Source organism: Salvelinus fontinalis, chromosome 19 (assembly GCF_029448725.1).
Source record: "Salvelinus fontinalis isolate EN_2023a chromosome 19, ASM2944872v1, whole genome shotgun sequence".
NCBI classification, from domain to species: domain Eukaryota; kingdom Metazoa; phylum Chordata; class Actinopteri; order Salmoniformes; family Salmonidae; genus Salvelinus; species Salvelinus fontinalis.
The window spans coordinates 24,865,320-24,886,512 of record NC_074683.1 but is presented as its reverse complement, the minus strand read 5'-3'; the positions used below and the strand labels follow the sequence as shown (position 1 = coordinate 24,886,512).

The following is a 21,193-nucleotide window of genomic DNA, read 5'->3' as shown; positions in this document are numbered from 1 at the left end:
GAACAGATTTTTAACCTTGTCGGCTCGGGGGATCCAATCTTGGTAACGTTTGTCAATATATTTTCATAATCCATTCTACAAAAAAAATGATCTTCGCTTACATTTATCCAATATTGATCAGAGTTACCTTGTCCTATGGATATCTACACAGTTATAAAATTGACACGGTGGTGTAAGCCTACACGAAACACAGACCTTATTTTAAGTGAATCTAAAAATATCCTATGGAATAAATGAAGGAACCACTTCAGATTTTGCTAGAAGGTGTCATGGGAATTATGACTCGCAATTTGGTCGTCAATTCTTACCATGCCCATTATTAAAATAGGATTTCTTGCATATAGAAATTACAGTTTTTGTTTTCAACATTCATCACAGGTAACTTAAACTCTATTTTTATTCAAACAGTTGAGAGTATTTGTCTCCTAAGCAGACTCTTCAGTATCATTGTCACTTCAGAGCTGTGTGTGTGTGTATTTATGTATCATATTAAGTTAAAATAAAAGTGTTCATTCAGTATTGTTGCAATTGTCATTATTACAAAAATGTGTGTGTGTGATATATATATATATATATATATATTTTTTATAAATCAGCCGATTAATCGGTATCGGCCTTTTTTGTCCTCCTATAATCGGTATCGGCGTTGAAAATTCATAAACGGTCGACCTCTAATTTGGACATAAATGATGGACATTACCGAAAAAAACTAACATTTCTTGTGGGAGTCCTGGGAGTGCATTTCGACGATGATCAGCAAAGGTAAGTGAAGATTTATAATGCTTTTTATGAGTTTTGTTGACTGCACAATTTGGGCGGGTAACTGTATGGCTTGCTTTTGTGGCTGAATGCTGTTTTCAGATGATTGAATATTGTGTTTTGCCGTAAAGATTTTTTAAATCTGACACAGCGGTTGCATTAAGAACAAGTGTATCTTTAATTCTATGTAAAACATGTATCTTTCATCAAAGTTTATGATGAGTATTTCTGTTATTTGACGTGGCTCTCTCTGGATATTTTGGAGGCATTTCTGAACATGGCGCTAATGTAAACGGAGGTTTTTGGATATCAATATGAACTTAATCGAACAAGACATATATCTATTGTGTAATATGAAGTCCTATGAGTGTCATCTGATGAAGATCATCAAAGGTTAGTGATGAATTTATCTCTTTGTGCTATTTGTGACTCCTCTCTTTGGCTGGAAAAATGGCAGAATCTTTCTTTGAGTTGGTGGTGACCTAACAATCGTTTGTGGTGCTTTTGCTGAAAAGCCTATTTGAAATAGGACACTTTGGTGGGATTAACAACAAGATTACCTTTTAAAATGGTATAAAACACATATATGTTTGAGGAATTTTAACTGAGATTTCTGTTGTTTGAACTTTCACTGGCTGTTGTCATATCGACCTCGTTACCGGGATTGCAGCCATAAGAAGTTAAAGGGGATCAAGCTGATCCTAGCTGTTCTATTTTGCCCTGTTTATCAAACGTGTTGGAAAAACTTGGAGTATTGGTGTCTCTGAGGGGTGTATAAAGTCAGAAAATCTGTCTCAGCCGCTGCCTGTCACCAAGTGAGTACCCCAAGGCTCAATCCTAGGCCCCACGCTCTTCTCAATCTACATCAACAACATAGCTTAGGCAGTAGGAGGCTCTCATCCATTTATATGCAGATAATACAGTCTTATACTCAGCTGGCCCCTCCCCAGATTGTATGTTAAATGGTCTACAACAAAGCTTTCTTATTGTACAACAATCTTTCTCTACCCTTGTTCTGAACACCTTCAAAACAAAGGTCATGTGGTTTGGTAAGAAGAATGCCCCTCTCTCCACAGGTGTGATTACTACCTCCTGAGGGTTTAAAGCTTGAGGTAGTCACCTCATACAAGTACTTGGGAGTACGGCTAGACGGTACACTATCCTGCTCTCAGCACATATCAAAGCTAAGGTTAAATCTAGACTTGGTTTCCTCTATTGTAATCGCTCCTCTTTCACCCCAGCTGCCAAACTAACCCTGATTCAGATTACCATCCTACCCATGCTAGATTACTGAGAAATAATTTATAGATCGGAAGGTAAGGGTGCTCTCAGCGGCTAGATGTTCTTTACCATTGGGCCATCAGATTTACCACCAATGCTCCTTTTTGGACACATCACTGCACTCTATACTCCTCTGTAAACTGGTCATCTCTGTATACCTGTCGCAAGACCCACTGGTTGATGCTTATTTATAAAGCCCTCTTAGGCCTCACTCCCCCTATCTGAGAGACCTACTTCAGCCCTCATTCTCCACATATAACACCCGTTCTGCCAGTCATATTATGTTAAAGGTCCTCAAAGCACACACCTCCCTGGTCACTCGTCTTTTCAGTTCACTGCAGCTAGCGATTGGAAAGAGCTGCAACAAACACTCAAACTGGACAGTTTTATCTTAATCTCTTCATTCAAGGACTCAATCATGGACACTAACTGACAGTATTGGCTGCTTTGCGAGATGTATTGCTGTCTACACCTTCTTGCTCTTTGTGCTGTTGTCTGTGCCCAATAATGTTTGTACCATGTTTTGTGCTGCTACCATGTTGTGTTGCTATCATGCTCTGTTGTGATGTGTTGCTGCCTTGCTATGTTGTCTTACGTCTCTCTTTATGTAGTCTTGTCTTGATGTGTTTTGCCCTATATTTATATATTTTTTAAATCCCAGCCCCCGTCCCCGCAGGAGGCCTTTTGGCTTTTGGTAGGCCGTCATTGTAAATAAGAATTGGTTCTTAACTGACTTGCCTAGTTAAATTTAGGTGAAATAAAAAATATTGTGCTAGAGGGTGCGTTCTCACCCCTCACCCCTCTCCTGTACTCCCTGTTCACCCATGACTGCGTGGCCATGCACATCTTCAACTCAATCATCAAGTTTGCAGACGACACAACAGTGGTAGGCTTGATTACCAACAACAACGAGACGGCCTACAGGGAGGAGGTGAGGGCCGTCTGAGTGTAGCGTCAGGAAAATAACCTCACACTCAACGTCAACAAAACAAAGGAGATGATTGTGGACTTCAGGAAACAGCAGAGGGAGCACCCCCCTATCCACATCGACAGGACAGTAGCGGAGAAGGTGGAAAGTTTGTTTGAAGTTCCTCGGCGAACACATCACGAACAAACTGAAATGGTCCACCCACACAGACAGTGTGGTGAAGAAGGCGCAACAGCGCCTCTTCAACCTCTGCAGGCTGAAGAAATTTGACTTGTCACTGAAAACACTCAAACATTTTTAGATGCACAACCGAGAACATCCTGTCGGGCTGTATCACTGCCTGGTATGGCAACTGCTCCGCCCACAACCGTAAGGCTCTCCAGAGGGTAGTGAGGTCTGACAAACGCATCACCGGGGGCAAACTACCTGCCCTCCAGGACACCTACAGCACCCAATGTCACAGGAAGGCCCAAAAGATCATCAAGGACAACAACCCCCCGAGCCACTGCCTGTTCACCCCGCTATCATCCAGAAGGCGAGGTCAGTACAGGTGCATCAAAGCTGGGACCGAGAGACTGAAAAACAGCTTCTATCAAGGCCATCAGACTGTTCACTAACATAACGTTCACCATCACTAACATTGAGTGGCTGCTGCCAACATACTGACTCAAATCTCTAGCCACTTTAATATTAAAAAATTGAATGTAATAAATGTATCACTAGTCAATTTTTAAAAATGCCACTTTATATAATGTTTACATACCCTACATTACTCATCTCATATGTACAGTTGAAGTCAGAAGTTTACATACACCTTAACCAAATACATTTAAACTGAGTTTTTCACAATTCCTGACATTTAATCTTAGTAAAAATTCCCTGTCTTAGGTCAGTTAGGATCACCACTTTATTTTAAGAATGAATTGTCAGAATTATAGTAGACAGTGATTTATTTAAGCTTTTATATCTTTCATCACATTCCCAGTGGGTCAGAAGTTTACATACTCTCAATAGGTATTTGGTAGCATTGCATTTATATTGTTAAACTTGGGTCAAACGTTTCAGGGAGCCTTCCACAAGCTTCCCACATTAAGTTGGGTGAATTTTGGACCATTCCTCCTGACAGAGCTGGAGTAACTGAGTCATGTTTATAAGGCCTCCTTGCTCGCACACGCCTTTTCAGTTCTGCCCACACATTTTCTATATGATTGAGTTCAGGGCTTTGTGATGCACTCCAAAACCTTGACTTTGATGTTCTTAAGCCAGTTTCCCACAAGTTTGGAAGTATGCTTTGGGAGATTGTCCATTAGGAAGACCCATTTGCGACCATGCTTTAACTTCCTGACTGATGTCTTAAGATGTTGCTTCAATATATCCACACAATTTCCTTTCCTCATGATGCCATCTATTTTGTGAAGTGCACCAGTCCCTCCTTCAGCAAAGCACCCCTACAACATGATGCTGCCATCCCCGTGCTTCACGGTTGGGATGGTGTTCTTCGGCTTGCAAGCATCCCCCTTTTCCCTCCAAACATAACGATGGTCATTATGGCCAAACAGTTCTATTTTTGTATCAGACCAGAGGACATTTCTCCAAAAAGTATGATCTTTGTCCCCATGTGCAGTTGCAAACCGCAGTCTGGCTTGTTATGGCGGTTTTGGAGCAGTGGCTTCTTCCTTGCTAAGGAGCCTTTCAGGTTATGTCGATATAGGACTCGTTTTTACTGTGGATCTAGATACTTTTGTACCGGTTTCCTCCAGCATCTTCAAGGTCCTTTGCTGTTGTTCTGGGATTGATTTGTACTTTTCGTACCAAAGTACATTCATCTCTAGGAGACAGAACGTGTCTCCTTCCTGAGCGGTATGACGGCTGCGGGGTCCAATGGTGTTTATACTAGTGTACTATTGTTTGTACAGATGAACGTGGTACCTTCAGGCATTTGGAAATTGCTTCCAAGGATGAACCAGACTTGTGCAGGTCTACATTTTCTTTTCTCTGAGTTCTTGGCTGATTTCATTTGATTTTCCCATGATGTCAAGCAAAGAGGTACTGCGCTTGAAGGTAGTCCTTGAAATACAGGTACACTTTCAATTGACTCAAATGATGTCAATTAGCCTATCAGAAGCTTCTAAAGCTGTGACATCATTTTCTGGAATTTCCCGAGCTGTTTAACTTCTCTAGGGTATGTGGGACGGTAGCGTCCCACCTAACCAACAGCCAGTGAAATTGCAGGGTGCCAAATTCAAAACAACATCTCATAATTAAAATTCCTCAAACATACAAGCATTATACACCACGTTAAAGATAAACCTCTCGTTAATCCAACCAAAGTGTCTGATTTCAAAATGGATTTACGGCGAAAGCACACCTTGCGATTATGTTAGGTCAGTACATAGCCACAGAAATACCCAGCCATTTTTCCAGCCAAAGAGAAGTAACAAAAAGCAGAAATAGAGTTAAAATTAATCACTAACCTTTGATCTTCATCAGATGACACTCATAGGACTTCATGTTACACAATACATGTATGTTTTGTTCGGTAAAGTTCATATTTATATCCAAAAATCTGAGTTTAGGCGGGACGCTACTGTCTCACTTGGCCAAAAGCCAGAGAAAATGCAGCGCGCCAAATTTTAATTAATTACTATGAAAATCTACCTTTCATTAAATCATAACATGAAAGATACCAAATTAAAGCTACACGTGTTGTGAATCTAGCCAACATGTCAGAATTCAAATATGCTTTACGGCGAAAGCTGTTATCTGAGCATAGCACCATAGTAAACAAAAGAGAGAACATTTCAACCCTTCAGGCGCAGGGGCGCAGAAATAAAAATATAATTCATGCCTTACCTTTGACAAGCTTCTGTTGGAACTCCAATATGTACCATAAACATCACAAATGTTCCTTTTTGTTTGATTATCTCCGTCGATATTTATCCAAAATGTCAATTTATTTGGCGCGTTTGATCCAGAAAAACATTGGTTCCAACTTGCGCAACGTGAAGACAAAATATCTCAAAAGTTACCTGTAAACTTTGCCAAAACATTTCAAACTACTTTTGTAATACAACTTTAGGTATTTTTTAAAGTAAATAATCGATAAAATAGAAGGGTTGATCTGTATTCAATACAGGAAGAAAACAAACTCTAGCATGCTTTCTGGTCTTGCGCCTCTATCAAACAGTACACATGAAGTGACACTTTTTCAAGATGGCCGTACTTCTTCATTACACACAGGAATATCCTCAACCAATTTCTAAAGACTGGTGACATCCAGTGGAAGCGGTAGGAACTGCAAGCAAGTCCCTTAAAAATCTGGATTCCCAATGAAAACTCATTGAAAACAGGGTGACCTCAAAAAAAAAAAAATAATAATCTGAATGGTTTGTCCTCTGGGTTTCGCCTGCTACATAAGTTCTGTTATGCTCAGACATGATTCAAACAGTTTTAAAAATCTCAGTGTTTTCTATCCAAATCTACTAATAATATGCATATCTTCTGGGGAAGAGTAGCTGGCAGTTTAATTTGGGCATGCTTTTCATCCAAAATTCCAAATGCTGCTCCCTACCCAAGAGAAGTTAAAGGCACAGTCAACTTGGTGTATGTAAACTTCTGACCCACTGGAATTGTGATACAGTGAATTATAAGTGAAACTATAACCAAAACCTATAGTCTGTTTTAACAAGAAATTTGTGGAGTGGTTGAAAAATGAGTTTTAATGACACCAGCCTAAGTGTATGTAAACTTCCGATTTCAACTGTATTTATATGTACATATTCTTATTCATTCCTTTACACTTGTGTGTGTGTATAAGGTAGTTGTGAATTGTTAGATTACATGTTAGCTATTGCTGCACGGTCGGAACTAGAAGCACAAGCATTTCGCTACACTCGCATTCAAATCTGCTAACCATGTGTATGTGACCAATAATATTTGATTTGAAATAAAAAATATTGTGCAAGAGAGGAGAAGGATGGGACTGGGTTGTGTTGACACATTCTCAGATACTGTATTTGACATCAGAAAACCCCATGTTTTAAGTTGATCGACACCTGTCATCAAGATGTCTCACTGTACTTCATTGAAAGAGGCAAGCCTATTTGTTGTGTTTTTGTACTGACCCCTTTTTAGATTCCCACACATCTATAGCTAGCCATCACTGCCATTGGTTTGTTTGGAAAGCAGAGTGATCGTCTGTGTTGTTTAGTCACATTCCTTATTTCAGATGATTACTCTGGAAATAGAAGTAACCTAATAATAGCCTCCTTCATTTGTCCATCGGGGTTTGGCTTCTACACTCCAGTGAGAACTCCATCGGTCTATCCATTTATCCCTCCCTTCAGAAAAGAGCTGATCCACAACAGGAAACAACTCGTAATCTTTTAACTAAACAGACATTTCCTGCTCCAGTTGTTGTCAGTTGGACTTCTAGCTCTCATTAGCTCCTCTGTACTCATCCATTCTTACTGCCTGCCCTCTGTCCCATATCTCTGCCTGGCTGGGAAGGCACTACTTTTAAGTGACATTTCAGACTGCTTTGGAAGTATTCTTAGGATTCTTAGGATACTAGTTCTGGAGGGAGGAGGAATCCCCACCAGGTATTATTAGTGCCTCGTACCATGCAGATTGTTTTGTTGTCTTGCTTCTTGCAGAGGTTATCACATTTATAAATTTGGTGTTCTGCTCTTAATTCGTTTAGCCATCGAAGTTATAGAAAGAAACATTGTGTAGTCGTGTTTTTCATTGTTTATATAATAACTTATTTTACTAAGTCAATTTTGTTATTGGATTATTGGACATTTGCTTGTTTCCAGCGCAATGTTACTGTCATTCCATGCTGTGGCTTTTCTGTTAGCATACATGGTTATCATGCAGTTTGATGGTCTATTACAGGCCTTGCCAGGTTTGCAGAGCTTTCCTTCTAGAATGAAATGGTGTGTCCTTGGCGTGACTGCGCCCGTGTGTGTGTGTGTCCCCTCCCAGTGTGGTGTAATGTAACCTAGCATATTTAGAGAGCCGTACTAAACTCTGTAATAAACTAGTCATAAATTACTAAAGAGGAGGCTTGGCTTCCATTTAGTCTCATGACACCGCCTCCCTCCTCTCTACTGCAGGTGACTTGCCCCTCACTGTAGCAACCCAGCCTGTGGAGAAGAGGACGCGTGGATCCAGGAGAGGACCATGGAGCAGTGTGAGACTTCTGCGAGCCCCAGCAGAGATCACCCATGGAAGGCAGCAACCATGAAGAGGAGGGCCTGGGCCCAGAGCAGAGACTCCTGGCAGGGCCCCTCTGAGAGTCAGGACACCCAGGATCAGGAGGGTTGCAGCGAGGAGATGTTGTCCCCGGAGCCCACCATGGAGACGACGGCCCCGGCCGAGGAGCCAGGTACGTTGGGAAGAGCTACAGAGGGAGCAGCAGACTAATTCTGGTTTGGGTTTTTGACGGCTTGATAGATATCTGCATGGAAGTCATGATTAAACATTAAACCCTACTTTAAGGTTGTATTGCTCTATTAGTAACTAGCTCAAAAAGGAATGAAATCCTCCAACAGCAAACTGTTTATTTAGATGTTTGAATCGTGTTGTTATGATTATGGACATTGTAGAATAGTTCAAGGCAGTATGATGTTATATAGGAATTGTACATGTTTTCTTCTCTCAGGGCGCTTCCCTAACAAGATTGCAAGCTGGCTCAAGGACTGCAGGTATAGTGATGTTGTGTTATAATGAAACCTCTACATTGACATGTAAATTGACATTAGGGCACACATTGGACAACGTTGTAAAACGTTGTTCAACAGAAAGCGAAAATGTGTGTTTCTTATTGGACCAGTCAGGGTAGCCCCTCTTTGTTTCAATTGGTTTTCTTCAGTTTGATGTCTAATGAACACAGAAGACAGGACCCTGGTAAAGCCCTTAATGATGACAGAGAAAGAGCAGCATAGCAACCATGTATTGTGTTTCCTTGTATCTGGAAGCTGTTGTGGTCCAGCTCTCTCCTTGTCAGACATTATATTTGCTTTGTGAAGGCCGTGCGCTTTATGCTGCTATCTATGCCTTTGGGAAGTTTTTCCGTTAGCCCAGGGCCTATGTTGTTAGCAACTGGTCTGGTCTTGCTGTACTGCCTTATGTTGATTCAACAAACATTACCATGGATCTTAGAATCTGTTTGAGTCAAATTCTAGATGGTAAAAAATCCCCCCAAAAACTGATGTATGTGAGCAAGACGGAGTGATGAAGAGAAAGAGCAAACAGAAAGTCACATGATGTTGATCATGCGCGTTTACACAATGTCAATGTCTCTTTATGAAATGTTCATGTCATATGACTGGCGCTGGTATAGGCCTACAGACAGCTGTTTCATGCTGTTAACATAGATGTTACTAGTGCCGGGGCGATGCCAGCATCGTAATACTCATTAGTATCGTGGTAATTAAAAAAACATTTCTTTAAGAAAACAGACCTAATGTTAGAAACAACATGTTGTCACCGAGTCACATTTATTTATAGATATAGAACACAATATTTTACATACAGCAGGTTTTTAAAGGACCAAATAGTTAGCTCTGCTTCGTGTTTTCGTTTTTGCCATGGAAAAAATATTGCGACGCTGGTATTGTCCTTGATGTTACATAAGCAGAAAGCATATCAACTTGACTTGGTCTGACTCAGTCAGTGTGGAAGTATAGTTGCATCAGAGGACAGTAGGACAGCAGAAAGCCTATAGAGCTGATTAGGTCTGGGACAGTGACCATATGAAGTTGTTTGATCTGTTGACCAAGAGGTGAGCTAGGAGCGTCACGGCGTGGTGTTAGGGATGCTGTGCCACGTTGCTATTTTTAGCCCTTAGACTAGAGCCTTCTGTTTGACTTGCTGTTTTTTCTCACAATGCTCAGCCAGACTTGACTTAGTTTCATCCAGGCCTTCCTGTACACTAACAGTGGAGACTGGAGGCTCTGTTACTGTTCTGTGACTGGGAACATGACAGTCACTGTCTAGTACTACTGTATCTGTGGATGTAGGACTACTGTATCTGTGGATGTATAGTATATTGATCATGCGTATATGGTTAGTTGACTAATAATAATAAGAAACAGTTGTATTGTTTGTATATGTCTCTGTGTTGTAGACACTGGTGTCTAACAGTGTGTCTCTGTGTTGTAGACACTGGTGTCTAACAGTGTGTCTCTGTGTTGTAGACACTGGTGTCTAACAGTGTGTCTCTGTGTTGTAGACACTGGTGTCTAACAGTGTGTCTCTGTGTTGTAGACACTGGTGTCTAACAGTGTGTCTCTGTGTTGTAGACACTGGTGTGTCTAACAGTGTGTCTCTGTGTTGTAGACACTGGTGTGTCTAACAGTGTGTCTCTGTGTTGTAGACACTGGTGTGTCTAACAGTGTGTCTCTGTGTTGTAGACACTGGTGTCTCTAACAGTGTGTCTCTGTGTTGTAGACACTGGTGTCTCTAACAGTGTGTCTCTGTGTCTAAGACACTGGTGTCTAACAGTGTGTGTCTCTGTGTCTAAGACACTGGTGTCTAACAGTGTGTGTCTCTGTGTCTAAGACACTGGTGTCTAACAGTGTGTGTCTCTGTGTTGTAGACACTGGTGTCTAACAGTGTGTGTCTCTGTGTTGTAGACACTGGTGTCTAACAGTGTGTGTCTCTGTGTTGTAGACACTGGTGTCTAACAGTGTGTGTCTCTGTGTTGTAGACACTGGTGTCTCTAACAGTGTGTGTCTCTTCACAGGACTCCTCTTGGGGCGTCTCTGGATGAGCAGAGCAGCACTCAGTCCAAGGGTGAATTTCCCTCTTCTCCTACAACACCAGTCATATGCTATACAACTGTAACTCTCCAATGGAAAAAGAGAATGTGTGTTAGTATATCTGTGCAGATGGTGTGTGTGTGGGTCAAGGGGGTGTTTGTGGAGTGTTCTGCAACTCACTTTCTCACCACACCTTGCAGCCCTAGTGAACTTTGGAGTGTTCTGTAACCAGCTGCTTTACACATCCACCCACACACCAGTTACCAGTTGGTAGCTTTCTCAAACTCTGTCGCTCAGGTCATCTTATTGTCCTTCTAAATCGAAGTAAGAAACAGAGCCAGGCATGATGTGAGTGTCCTGAACTGAAAGGAATAACATTTGGATTCCCTGCATTTGCTATAAAGTCTTCTGGGCAATGTGAACCTACATGTGCAGCTGGTGCTATCTACAGTAGGTAACACTTACCAACCAGCCACGGTAAATATTTCTCCTAACCAAGCGTAAATATTTGTTGTGGTTTGAATTGTCTGTCTGTAGTAGGCTAGTCTGTTTAAAATGCCTTCAGTTAACCATGTCCGTTGTGTTTTACAGGCACGTGCAGACGTTTTTATGTGAATGGTTATTTAGTCTATTGTAGGGTATAAGTGCTGTTTGAGGGCTTAATGAAAGATCTTCTATCACTACTTCACAGGAGTGATGAAGAATGGATGCAGCTTTGAAGACGACTTGTTTCTGGGAGCTGAGGGTGGGTGACGTGTCTCTCTCTGTGTCTCTCTCTGTGTCTCTCTCTGTGTCTCTCTCTGTGTCTCTCTCTGTGTCTCTCTCTGTGTCTCTCTCTGTGTCTCTCTCTGTGTCTCTCTCTGTGTCTCTCTCTGTGTCTCTCTCTGTGTCTCTCTCTGTGTCTCTCTCTGTGTCTCTCTCTGTGTTTCTCTCTGTGCTTGTGTCTCTCTGTCACTAGAGCAATATGACCTAGGATCACACTACTGCTACGGCAGTTTTACGATGCTTATGAGCTGTTTTGAGAGAGACTAGACCTGAATCCCAAATGGCACCCTGATCCCTATATATTATAGTGCACTTCTGGCTGGATCCTGGTCAAAAGTAGTGCTCTTAATAGGCAATAGGGTGCCATTTTGAGACACGGCCTAGAAATCTGTGTGTCCTAACAATTTTGAGCTGGAAGCTTCTTGTTGTTGAAGTGATTTGCCTCTTTAGTTTTTACTAAAGCTGCAATAGGACCTTGGGAGTACTCCCTGCTGTTACTGCTCTTCATGAGCGAACGTGCACATGAGGACTCAAGGACACACACCTAGCTTTCCCAGTCAAAAGGAAAGGAGAGCAGAGCAGTGTGTGTGTGTGATCAGATAGCATATCTAGCTCTCATTTCACCCTCTGGGTGACCTGCCTGTTGGTGGAGGAGTAGAGGAGGATAAATAATGAAAGAGTGGATCTATCTCAGTTTAAACTGTCTCCTCGGATCTAAATAGGAACATACATGAGCTTTTATGTCCTCTGGCCCTGCTATACAGCTATTTTCTACTCCCCCATGATAACTATCTGGTCTGTCCCTCAACACTTCCCTCTTCTCAAGTCACATAGTTGTAGGCTTACCGTGGTTAGAGCAATGTCCTGTTGTGGCACTTGCAGACCTGGGTTCAAATTGTATTTGATATCTTTCATAATTTTAGCGTTTGCTTTAGGCGCCTGGAGTGCCAGATGAGTTTGTGCTTTTGCTACAATTCCATTAGTTCCATTGCGCCAGGCGAGCTCAATCAAGCCAGCTACTGTATTTAGAAATGATTTCAGTATTAGTATTTGAGCCCAGTTGTGGTCATTTGCACCACGTTGTTCATAGGACGTTTTTTTGTGTTCGTCCCTTTGAAGAGAGGATAGTTATACTTGCTAAATAGATTATTTGATTCATACAATCAGACCTGTATTGAATGTTGTCGAGGCTCATAGTTGGTAGAGCAAGCCTAGGACTGTCAAAGCTGTGGATGAATGTCTCATTCTTCCATTGAAACAGCTGTAGTGATGTATGCTCCCTAATTTGCTTCCCTTTGTTGTTCGTCTCTGAGAGATGGGGTCAGTCAGATTTTGTACTTGCCCGCATGGTTGCACTCCACACATTACTAATGTGTTTGTGCAGACCAGAGACGGTGGGAGGGTAGTTAGTGTGTCGTGCTGGGGTTGGCTCCTGTTATGGTCTGCTCTGACCTGCTTAGTCTCAGGTTGTGGCCCAAATGGCACCCTATTCCCTATACAGGCCTCTGGTCAAAAGTAGTGCTCTAAATAGGGAATAGGGTGCCATTTGGGACATACAAATACAGTGAAGCAAAAGAAAGGGACCTAGTCATACCTGAGATCCGTCTTCCATTGTGCCCATGTCATGCTACAAGTCTCAACAGGCACCTGTATGAGGGCCCTTCTTCCTTCTGGCTCCAATCCACTCCATCAGTGAGTAGCAACAACTTACTGTTAACAGGCTAACACGCACAACAATAGTCATTCAATGGAAAAGCATGCTTTGATGATAATCGAGCTCTTTGAGGCTGAAGAACCAGTTAGGCTGATTTGAGTTTGTTCAGTTTCAGGCAACTGACAGACAACGTGTACTCTCCTGTCTGTCTTCACCAGACCTGGGCTCAAGTACTATTAGAAATCTTTTAAATACTTTGTGTTTGTTCTAGCCTGCCTGGAGTGCCAGATGGGCGGGGTTTACAGTTGTGGGGACGATTCTATTGGTCCATCAAGCCAAGCAAACTCAACCATGCACAGATAAAGTATTTGAAATGATTTAGAATAGTGTTTGAACCCAGCTCTGGTCTCCACACTAAGGCTTCTGGGGATTGCCCACAGTCCTCAGTTTGCATTCTTTATGTCACTAAGACAACCTGGAAGAGGCCTTCCGACTGAGCAGGAGTTCTCCTGACAGATGAGGCCATACTTCAGGAGCACTTTCTCTCTGTCTCTACTGTACTCAAGCCATAATTCTGTCATTATGTTCCTTGCTGTCTCAGAGCTGAGGATTTCGTTATTTTCTGGGGATTCTCATTTTGACTCTGGCCTCTTTCCCTTATGTCATATGTGGAAGAGACGGTATGTTAGATGTGGTTTCTTGTAAAAAGAAAAAAACACATATTTTTTTACAAAGGTAGACATTTGTTGTTGCTTTTATATCCATTTTTTTGACAGTGTATAACGTTAGATTTCGACAGATGAACTTTGAAGAGAAATGCCGGAATCAGCAATTACTGTATATAGTCAGTTGACTACGGCACACAGCAGCATACAAAGCTCCTGTATTCAACTCTATCTTCCTCTCTCTCCCTCCTTCCCCCACTCTCTCTTTCCCCTCTTTCCTTCTCCCTCCCCTCTCTTTCTCTTTAACCTCCCTGCAGCCAACCACCTTCAGCCCAACAGTGCCAAAGCAGAGACACCCTGGTAAGTGAGACTGTGAGACCCCCCTTTATGCTATTGGTCACTCCTCACCCCCTCAGTTCTCACCCGCCTCAGTTCAGTCTTCTGCAGTTGTCTTACTGCCTGTGGCTGTGGTGTGACCCGTGTACTGATCACTGCATGCCCACTTTGCTCTTCAGCTATGGAATGCCTGCAAAGGACAAGAGGAGCCAGTTCCGGCAGAAAGGCAGGAGTATGAACTCAACAGGATCAGGGAAGAGCAGCACCACTGTGTCCAGGTGAGCAGACAAGTAGACAGGCCCTGAGCCAAGAGCTGTGGTTTGGGGATGACAATCCCTGTAACTGGGACATTTCAGGTCAGGTCCCAAGAAAAAGCAGACATAATAGATCAAGTTTAATACAATATTGGCTCTGACGTTAGCCAGAGGTACTCTGTTAAAGTTTTTCATTTGACTTAACCTCACTAGCTACATCATTTGCTGTAGAGTGCCGTTATATATGCTTTCATACTTGGAGTCCTGTAATACATGGTTTGTGTGTTCTGTCCAGTGTGTCTGAGTTGTTGGACCTCTATGAAGAGGATCCAGAAGAGATCCTATATAACCTGGGGTTTGGCCGGGAGGAGCCGGACATCGCCTCTAAGATCCCCCCGCGCTTCTTCAACGCCTCCTCCGGAGCTAAGGGCATCGACATCAAGGTCTATCTGGGAGCACAGCTGCAACGCATGGAGATGGAGAACCCCAACTATGCCCTGACAAGTAACAGCTTTAACTTGCTTTTTTTCTCATACGCTTTGTGCATCTTTAGCTTTACCTCGCTGTCTGTCTGTTTCTTTAGCTTTCTGTCTCTATTTTCCCTTCCCCTCATTCTTCGAGCTGTGAAAACACTGCTCATATTGCTGTTCACTGCTATAAAATGGTCCAGACAGACAACAATGTACAACCTACGTACATGCAGACAAACGGGTTGTGATGAAGGAATATGGATAGAGTGTCAGCTGGAGTGCGGAGCAGCGGGGTGATGGTACGGTGGGGATGGTGGTAGTGTGTGGGTGGGTTATGGTTGGAATGAATTGTTGGGATGTGGTAGTGATGGTATTATATCAATGGATGATATATCAATACTTTGACTCCAAGTATCGATTTGTAGTTTTATTTATTTTTTAATTCTAAGTAGCATTAACTAGAGCTAGTTGGCAGTACCTGCGCCAGAATATTTCTCCATACAGCTTGTTCTTCATTTCTATTTAAATAGTGAGCCAACATGTTTTCAGCACTTATTTCCATGACTGATCAAAACTCATTTTGTTAATTTCTCAGACATATAGTGAGCAATATGTTTGGAACATCAAATCACCGTAAAATCGTAGTATCAAATCGCAATAGATATTGAATGGAGAAAAGCAACACATTATATCAGCACCTAAGTATGGTGAGGTTCCTGGTAATTCCCAGCCCTAGTTACATGTAGGGGTAGTCTGGTATCTTTGTAGGTGGTGTAATAATCAATGGCACACCATCAGTCAATGGGTTCCGTTCCCACCAAGCCATTGCATTGTGGGTAGGTTTCTTTTTCTTCTCTTCCTCTTGGCAGATTTAGCTTCTGTCTGCCAAACAAGAGCATGTAGATCTGGGGGCCTGGGCTGGAAGCTGGGATGGTGAGAGTAAGGGCCCATTCTAGTGCAGCTGGGTGAACAGAGCCGCAGCACAAGGAAGCCTTTGTCTTCTATTGGGCAAACAATGTGGTGACCAGAGCGGCAGAGAGAGAGACAGGGTCTACCTCCCAAATGGCACCCTATTCCCTATATAGTGCACTACTTTTGACCAGAGCCCTCCCTATGGGCACTGGTCAAAAGTAGTGCACTATATAGGGTGCCATTTAGGACACCACCAAAAAGAGATGTAGTGGAGGACCTGATTCTTCTCTGTACTCTGCTCACATCGGGCCTCACACACATTGGTCCTGGGTCTGTTCACTCTGCCAGAGCACACAGCACTATGCACCGGCCGTTTTACTCTTTATAGACCCATATTAGCATAACTCCTGCTGTCGTAGACCGAGCTGTGTGAGATCTGAGTTGGGGACAAAGCAGCCACTCTGCATCCTGGCTGGCCAGCCAGAGAGGAACAGGAAGGGGACAGAGAGAGTGGCCTCAGCCCTGTAACAGCACTCTCTTGTTGTTTTTAAACTGCTGGACCGAGGCCCAGTAAGCGCTGTTGTAGTAGCTCTCGAGTCAGTTTCATCTTCATCTGGTCGAGATTAGATGTTGAAAGGGGGTATGAGTATCTGTCGTTTCAATCCCTTTTTGAAGTTTCACCCCTCCGTTAAGTTAATGTGAGGAGTTTTTGTCGTCTACCTATTGAGTTGTTGTTGCGCTGCAGCAGCCCCACTAACTGAATGACAGGCTGTTTCTGTTTCAGAACAGTGGACTGACTTGACTTACAGCACACTGAGCACAGGCAGCTCTGCAGGGATTTAGGAGTCACAACTTCCAAGGGTTCTAGGGATCATAGATCAGTGAGCATCCTCAGAAGGTTTAGACTCTGGAATGTAGAATTCTCATGTTGCTGTCTGTCTCAGTGATGTTCCAACATGTACTGCAGTTAGCAGCTCAAAGTCCTGGAACAGCCCTCTTCTCTTCAATGTCATGTTGATTTTTCTTATGTAAGTCCTGTTTTCTCTCCCTGAGAACGTCCCTGGGATTCTGGCTGTGAGCAGCTAAAAGGGATGGTGCTCTCATCATAAATATAAAGGCCTTGTGAAATTTCACTTCCTACTTCTGTTTTCTTCTGTGGTCTTATTCTGTGGAGTCAGCTGTGGTCAGGGATCAGGAAGAGACTGTGTTCTGGGCTCAGAGATAATGCCCAGAGGATGTATTTGTTACTTACTTGCAGAAGTATATTAGTCGCTTACATGCATGTGGTGGGGATAGATATCATGGTGACTGGCGTACTTAGTCACTCGCACTGTTGCGTTATCATGTCGTTTATGACACACTGTTAATGTGGGGAGGTTTATTCTCTTCGATGTCATTGCGACGATGGTTCAAGGGAGTTATGGTTGCCCTGTGACAGGCTATGCCTATCTGTGCCCACGGGGCTGGTATTAACGTCAGGATGCAGCTTTGTCTTTCATCATCCTCCAAACTAACTACACCCATGATGAGGGCTGAATCTGCTGCTATAAGAGGACATTCCCAGGCGTTCTGGGGACTAGCTAGCTTGAGCCTTTGGTCAAAAGACTCAGCAGGCCATTGTTTCTATTAGTTTCCTCTCTTTATCAAGTTAATCAAGTCTTATTCTTTCCCCAAAGCTTGTATTTTAATTCTAGTTTCCACTCTCCCCCCCCCCCCACCCCCCCACCCCCCAAAAGGTCGTTTCCGTCAGATCGAGGTCCTGACCACGGTGGCCAACGAGTTCTTCCATCTCTACTCCCAGGTCTCCGGCCAGACTGTCCAGAAGATCTGCAGCCTAGATGGGGAACCGCTCACCATCGTCCCTCCTTCTCCTCTGAGGAGGAACAACTTAGCCCTGAATGCAGCCAAGATCCTGAAGAAGACAATCACTAAACACAACCTGCTGGGTGGGTTGGGGGAGGGGGGGGCTCCTACCATCACAGCCCTGTCTACTACAGAGAAACTGGCAGACCATGTGAGTCCAGGTACAGGGGACAGTGCCGTCACAACTGACTCCGACCATAAGGGTGAGCTCAAGCAGAAGGCCTTTAGGAAGAAGGACTCTCCATCTCTGGCCACGGTGACTGAGGAGAGCCACTCTGGAGGCAGCACTGAGGCCACCCTAAGTGTCAATGGAGACCACCCTGGAGTGAACGGAGATGGCCAGGCATTGACCCAGGAGGGTGACCTGAGCCTGTCCAACGAGGCCAACTTGGAGAAAGAGCACCAAGACATTCAACTGAAGAGCCAGCAAACAATCACATCAACCCCAGATAAAGAACCTAACTACAGCCTGCTGCCCAACCCTCACATCGCCCACCTCCGCACACAGACCAAGGACTCCTTTGAGATGGAAGAGGTAGGGCTATACTCACACACACAAGGTTTGAAGCAGGGTTCAGTTCTTGGCTTAGTTGTACTGTTCTCCTGCCTTTCCAGTTCAGTATGAGTTTTGACTGCACACAGAAGGTTGGGGAGAGGGGTTCAATTCTAGACTTAGCATTACTGTCCTCCCAGTTTGTGCAGACGTTTCTACCTCCATCTCAAACACAGAGTTGAGGAGAGGGGTTCAATTCTTGGCTGAGCTTAGTTATACTGCCCTCTCAGTTTGTTTTGTTTGGGGTTGCTTACGGGTTCAGAAGGGGGTTCAATTTTGATCGCAGGACTGCCCTCAGTTCAATACAGTTGTATTTTCTTATCTTTCATCGCTTGATTGTGTTTCCCACAATCCTCATTTTAGCTGTCCTAGCAGATATTGTGAGGAAAGCGAAGAACAAGAACTCCAGCTTATAAATAAGTTAGAATTGTAAGAGAGAGCTAATGGATTACCCTGGAGGCTGTTATTGTGGCTCAATCTGCAATTTTCCCCTCTCCAGATCTTACAGAACAGGGTTGTTATAGTTCCGGTAACTGGAGGGGGTGTATGTATCAGAAGTGTGTCTGCGTAGAAATGGCCTGGGGGGGGGGGGGGGGCATAGCTCTCAAGTTTAAAATATGACTTGGTTAATATCACTGCGACCTGATGTTATTCATCCGAATAATAATAGTGTAGTTTTTTTTTGTCTTTGTTTTACCACACCATAGATGTAAATGTCTCTGTGTCTGTGTCTGTCTCTGTATCGCTCTGTGTGTCCTGTCTGTCTCGCTCTGTGTGTCCTGTCTGTCTCGCTCTGTGTGTCCTGTCTGTCTCGCTCTGTGTGTCCTGTCTGTCTCGCTCTGTGTGTCCTGTCTGTCTCGCTCTGTGTGTCTGTCTGTCTCGCTCTGTGTGTCTTTCAGGTCCAGAGTAATGAGGATGAGGCTTTACCTGGGACACACAGCACCTCTAGAGCTGGTAGTGGTGAGTCTGGCCTGCATATTATATACCTTATAACACAGTATAGAGGCTCATACATGCTTATAACAAGTCATAAAGCATTATACCTTTTTAGATGAATGTAAAGTGTTACTGAATTTTCCATAGTGGATGTCCACTAATATGAATAATTATGTTATCACATAAAAACAATATGTTCTCTGCTTCATCAGTAGAATTAGTTAACTGGTCATAATCACTCATCTCTCAAATATATTCAATAACATTTTGTGTCTTATGGCAGCTAATTAAATACCTCAGGTCATTTTCTAGCTTCAGTATACTCTGATGAAATGTTCCATAGTGGCCTTTTAGACAAAATAATACGTATACGTAAAATACTTGTACAAAAGAAGACACATGTCTTTCCTGTCCAGTTGTGTTCACCGATAATGAATTGTAGCATAAGTTTTAGATTAGTGAAGTCAGGGAATAAGAGAGTAGATATTTAGGGATGCATCTTCATTATGCTGATTGAATTACGTTTAATTTAGCTTTTATTTCTAAGAACATTGGTACTTAGAACACATGGCCCCATGACAATCCATTACAAGTGGGTGACCCATCTAAAACAGAGGGCCATTTGTAGATAAAACCTTGTATAACCACTAAGCATGTTTTGTTTTCCGACTGACCATGATAATCTATTACACCGTAGAGCCTCAGGGGTGTGCTCTTTAGGGAATCACTATACTCCAGACCACAATATTTACAAATAGAGTTTTCATCTATATTTTTCGTAGCTGTCTATTTACCACCACAAACCGATGCTGGAACTAAGACGGCACTCAACGAGCTGTATGCCATAAGCGAACAAGAAGATGCTCATTCAGAGGCAGGGCTCTTAGTGGCCAGGGACTTTAATGCAGGGATACTTAAATCCGTTTCTACCAGCATTTTACATGTGCAACCAGACCCCCTTTACTCCTCACACAGAGACGCGTACAAAGTTATCCCTCGTTGTCCATTTTGCAAATCTGACCATAACTCTATTCTCCTGATTTCCTGCTTACAAGCAAAAACTAAAGCAGGAAGTACCAGTGACTCGCTCAATATGGAAGTGGTCAGATGACGCAGATGCTAAGCTACAGGACTGTTTTGCTAGCACAGACTGGAATATGTTCCGAGATTCACCCGGTGGCATTGAGGAGTATACCACATCAGTCATTGGCTTCATCAATAAGTGCATCGACAATGTCGTCCCCACAGTGGCCGTACGTACATACCCCAACCAGAAGCCATGGATTACAGGCAACATCTGCACTGAGTTAAAACTTCTTATGGCTGCATCCCGCTACCGGGATCGATATGACAGCAGCCAGATAAAGTGTAGGGCCCCAAATTCAAAACCCAGAAATCTCATAATTAAAATTCCTCAAACATACGTGTCTTATATCATTTTAAAGGTAATCTTGTTGTTAATCCCACCAAAGTGTCCGATTTTCAAATATGCTTTTCAGCGAAAGCACTACAAATGATTATGTTAGGTCACCACAAAACCACAATAAGCACAGCCATTTTTCCAGCGAAAGATAGCGGTCAGAAAAAGCAGAAATGGAGAGAAAATGAATCACTAACCTTTGATTATCTTCATCAGATGACACTCATAGGACTTCATGTTACACAATACATGCATGTTTTGTTTGATAAAGTTCATATTTATAAGAAAAAATCTTGTTTACATTGGCGCGTTACATTCACTAGTTCCAAAAACATCCAGTGATAGTGCATAGCCACATCGTTTCAACAGAAATACTCATCATAAATGTAGATGATAATACACGTTATACACATGGAATTATATATATATATACTGCTCAAAAAAATAAAGGGAACACTTAAACAACACAATGTAACTCCAAGTCAATCACACTTCTGTGAAATCAAACTGTCCACTTAGGAAGCAACACTGATTGACAATAAATTTCACATGCTGTTGTGCAAATGGAATAGACAAAAGGTGGAAATTATAGGCAATTAGTAAGACACCCCCAAAAAAGGAATGGTTCTGC

At 42.8% G+C, this 21,193-nt stretch overlaps 1 protein-coding gene across 1 annotated transcript in view; it reads left to right on the top strand.

Annotated features, from left to right (window-relative positions):
• Positions 1-21,193, top strand: part of itprid2 (ITPR interacting domain containing 2) — a 54,155-nt gene that overhangs the window by 21,426 nt on the left and 11,536 nt on the right. Inside the window, exons 2-10 of the mRNA XM_055871129.1 lie at positions 8,086-8,357; positions 8,634-8,676; positions 10,719-10,768; positions 11,426-11,479; positions 14,136-14,178; positions 14,334-14,432; positions 14,704-14,912; positions 17,527-18,188; positions 19,106-19,166. Of these exons, the coding sequence (XP_055727104.1) occupies positions 8,153-8,357; positions 8,634-8,676; positions 10,719-10,768; positions 11,426-11,479; positions 14,136-14,178; positions 14,334-14,432; positions 14,704-14,912; positions 17,527-18,188; positions 19,106-19,166 (1,426 nt within the window). The 5' untranslated portion in view covers positions 8,086-8,152. The remainder of the gene's footprint in view (positions 1-8,085; positions 8,358-8,633; positions 8,677-10,718; positions 10,769-11,425; positions 11,480-14,135; positions 14,179-14,333; positions 14,433-14,703; positions 14,913-17,526; positions 18,189-19,105; positions 19,167-21,193) is intronic.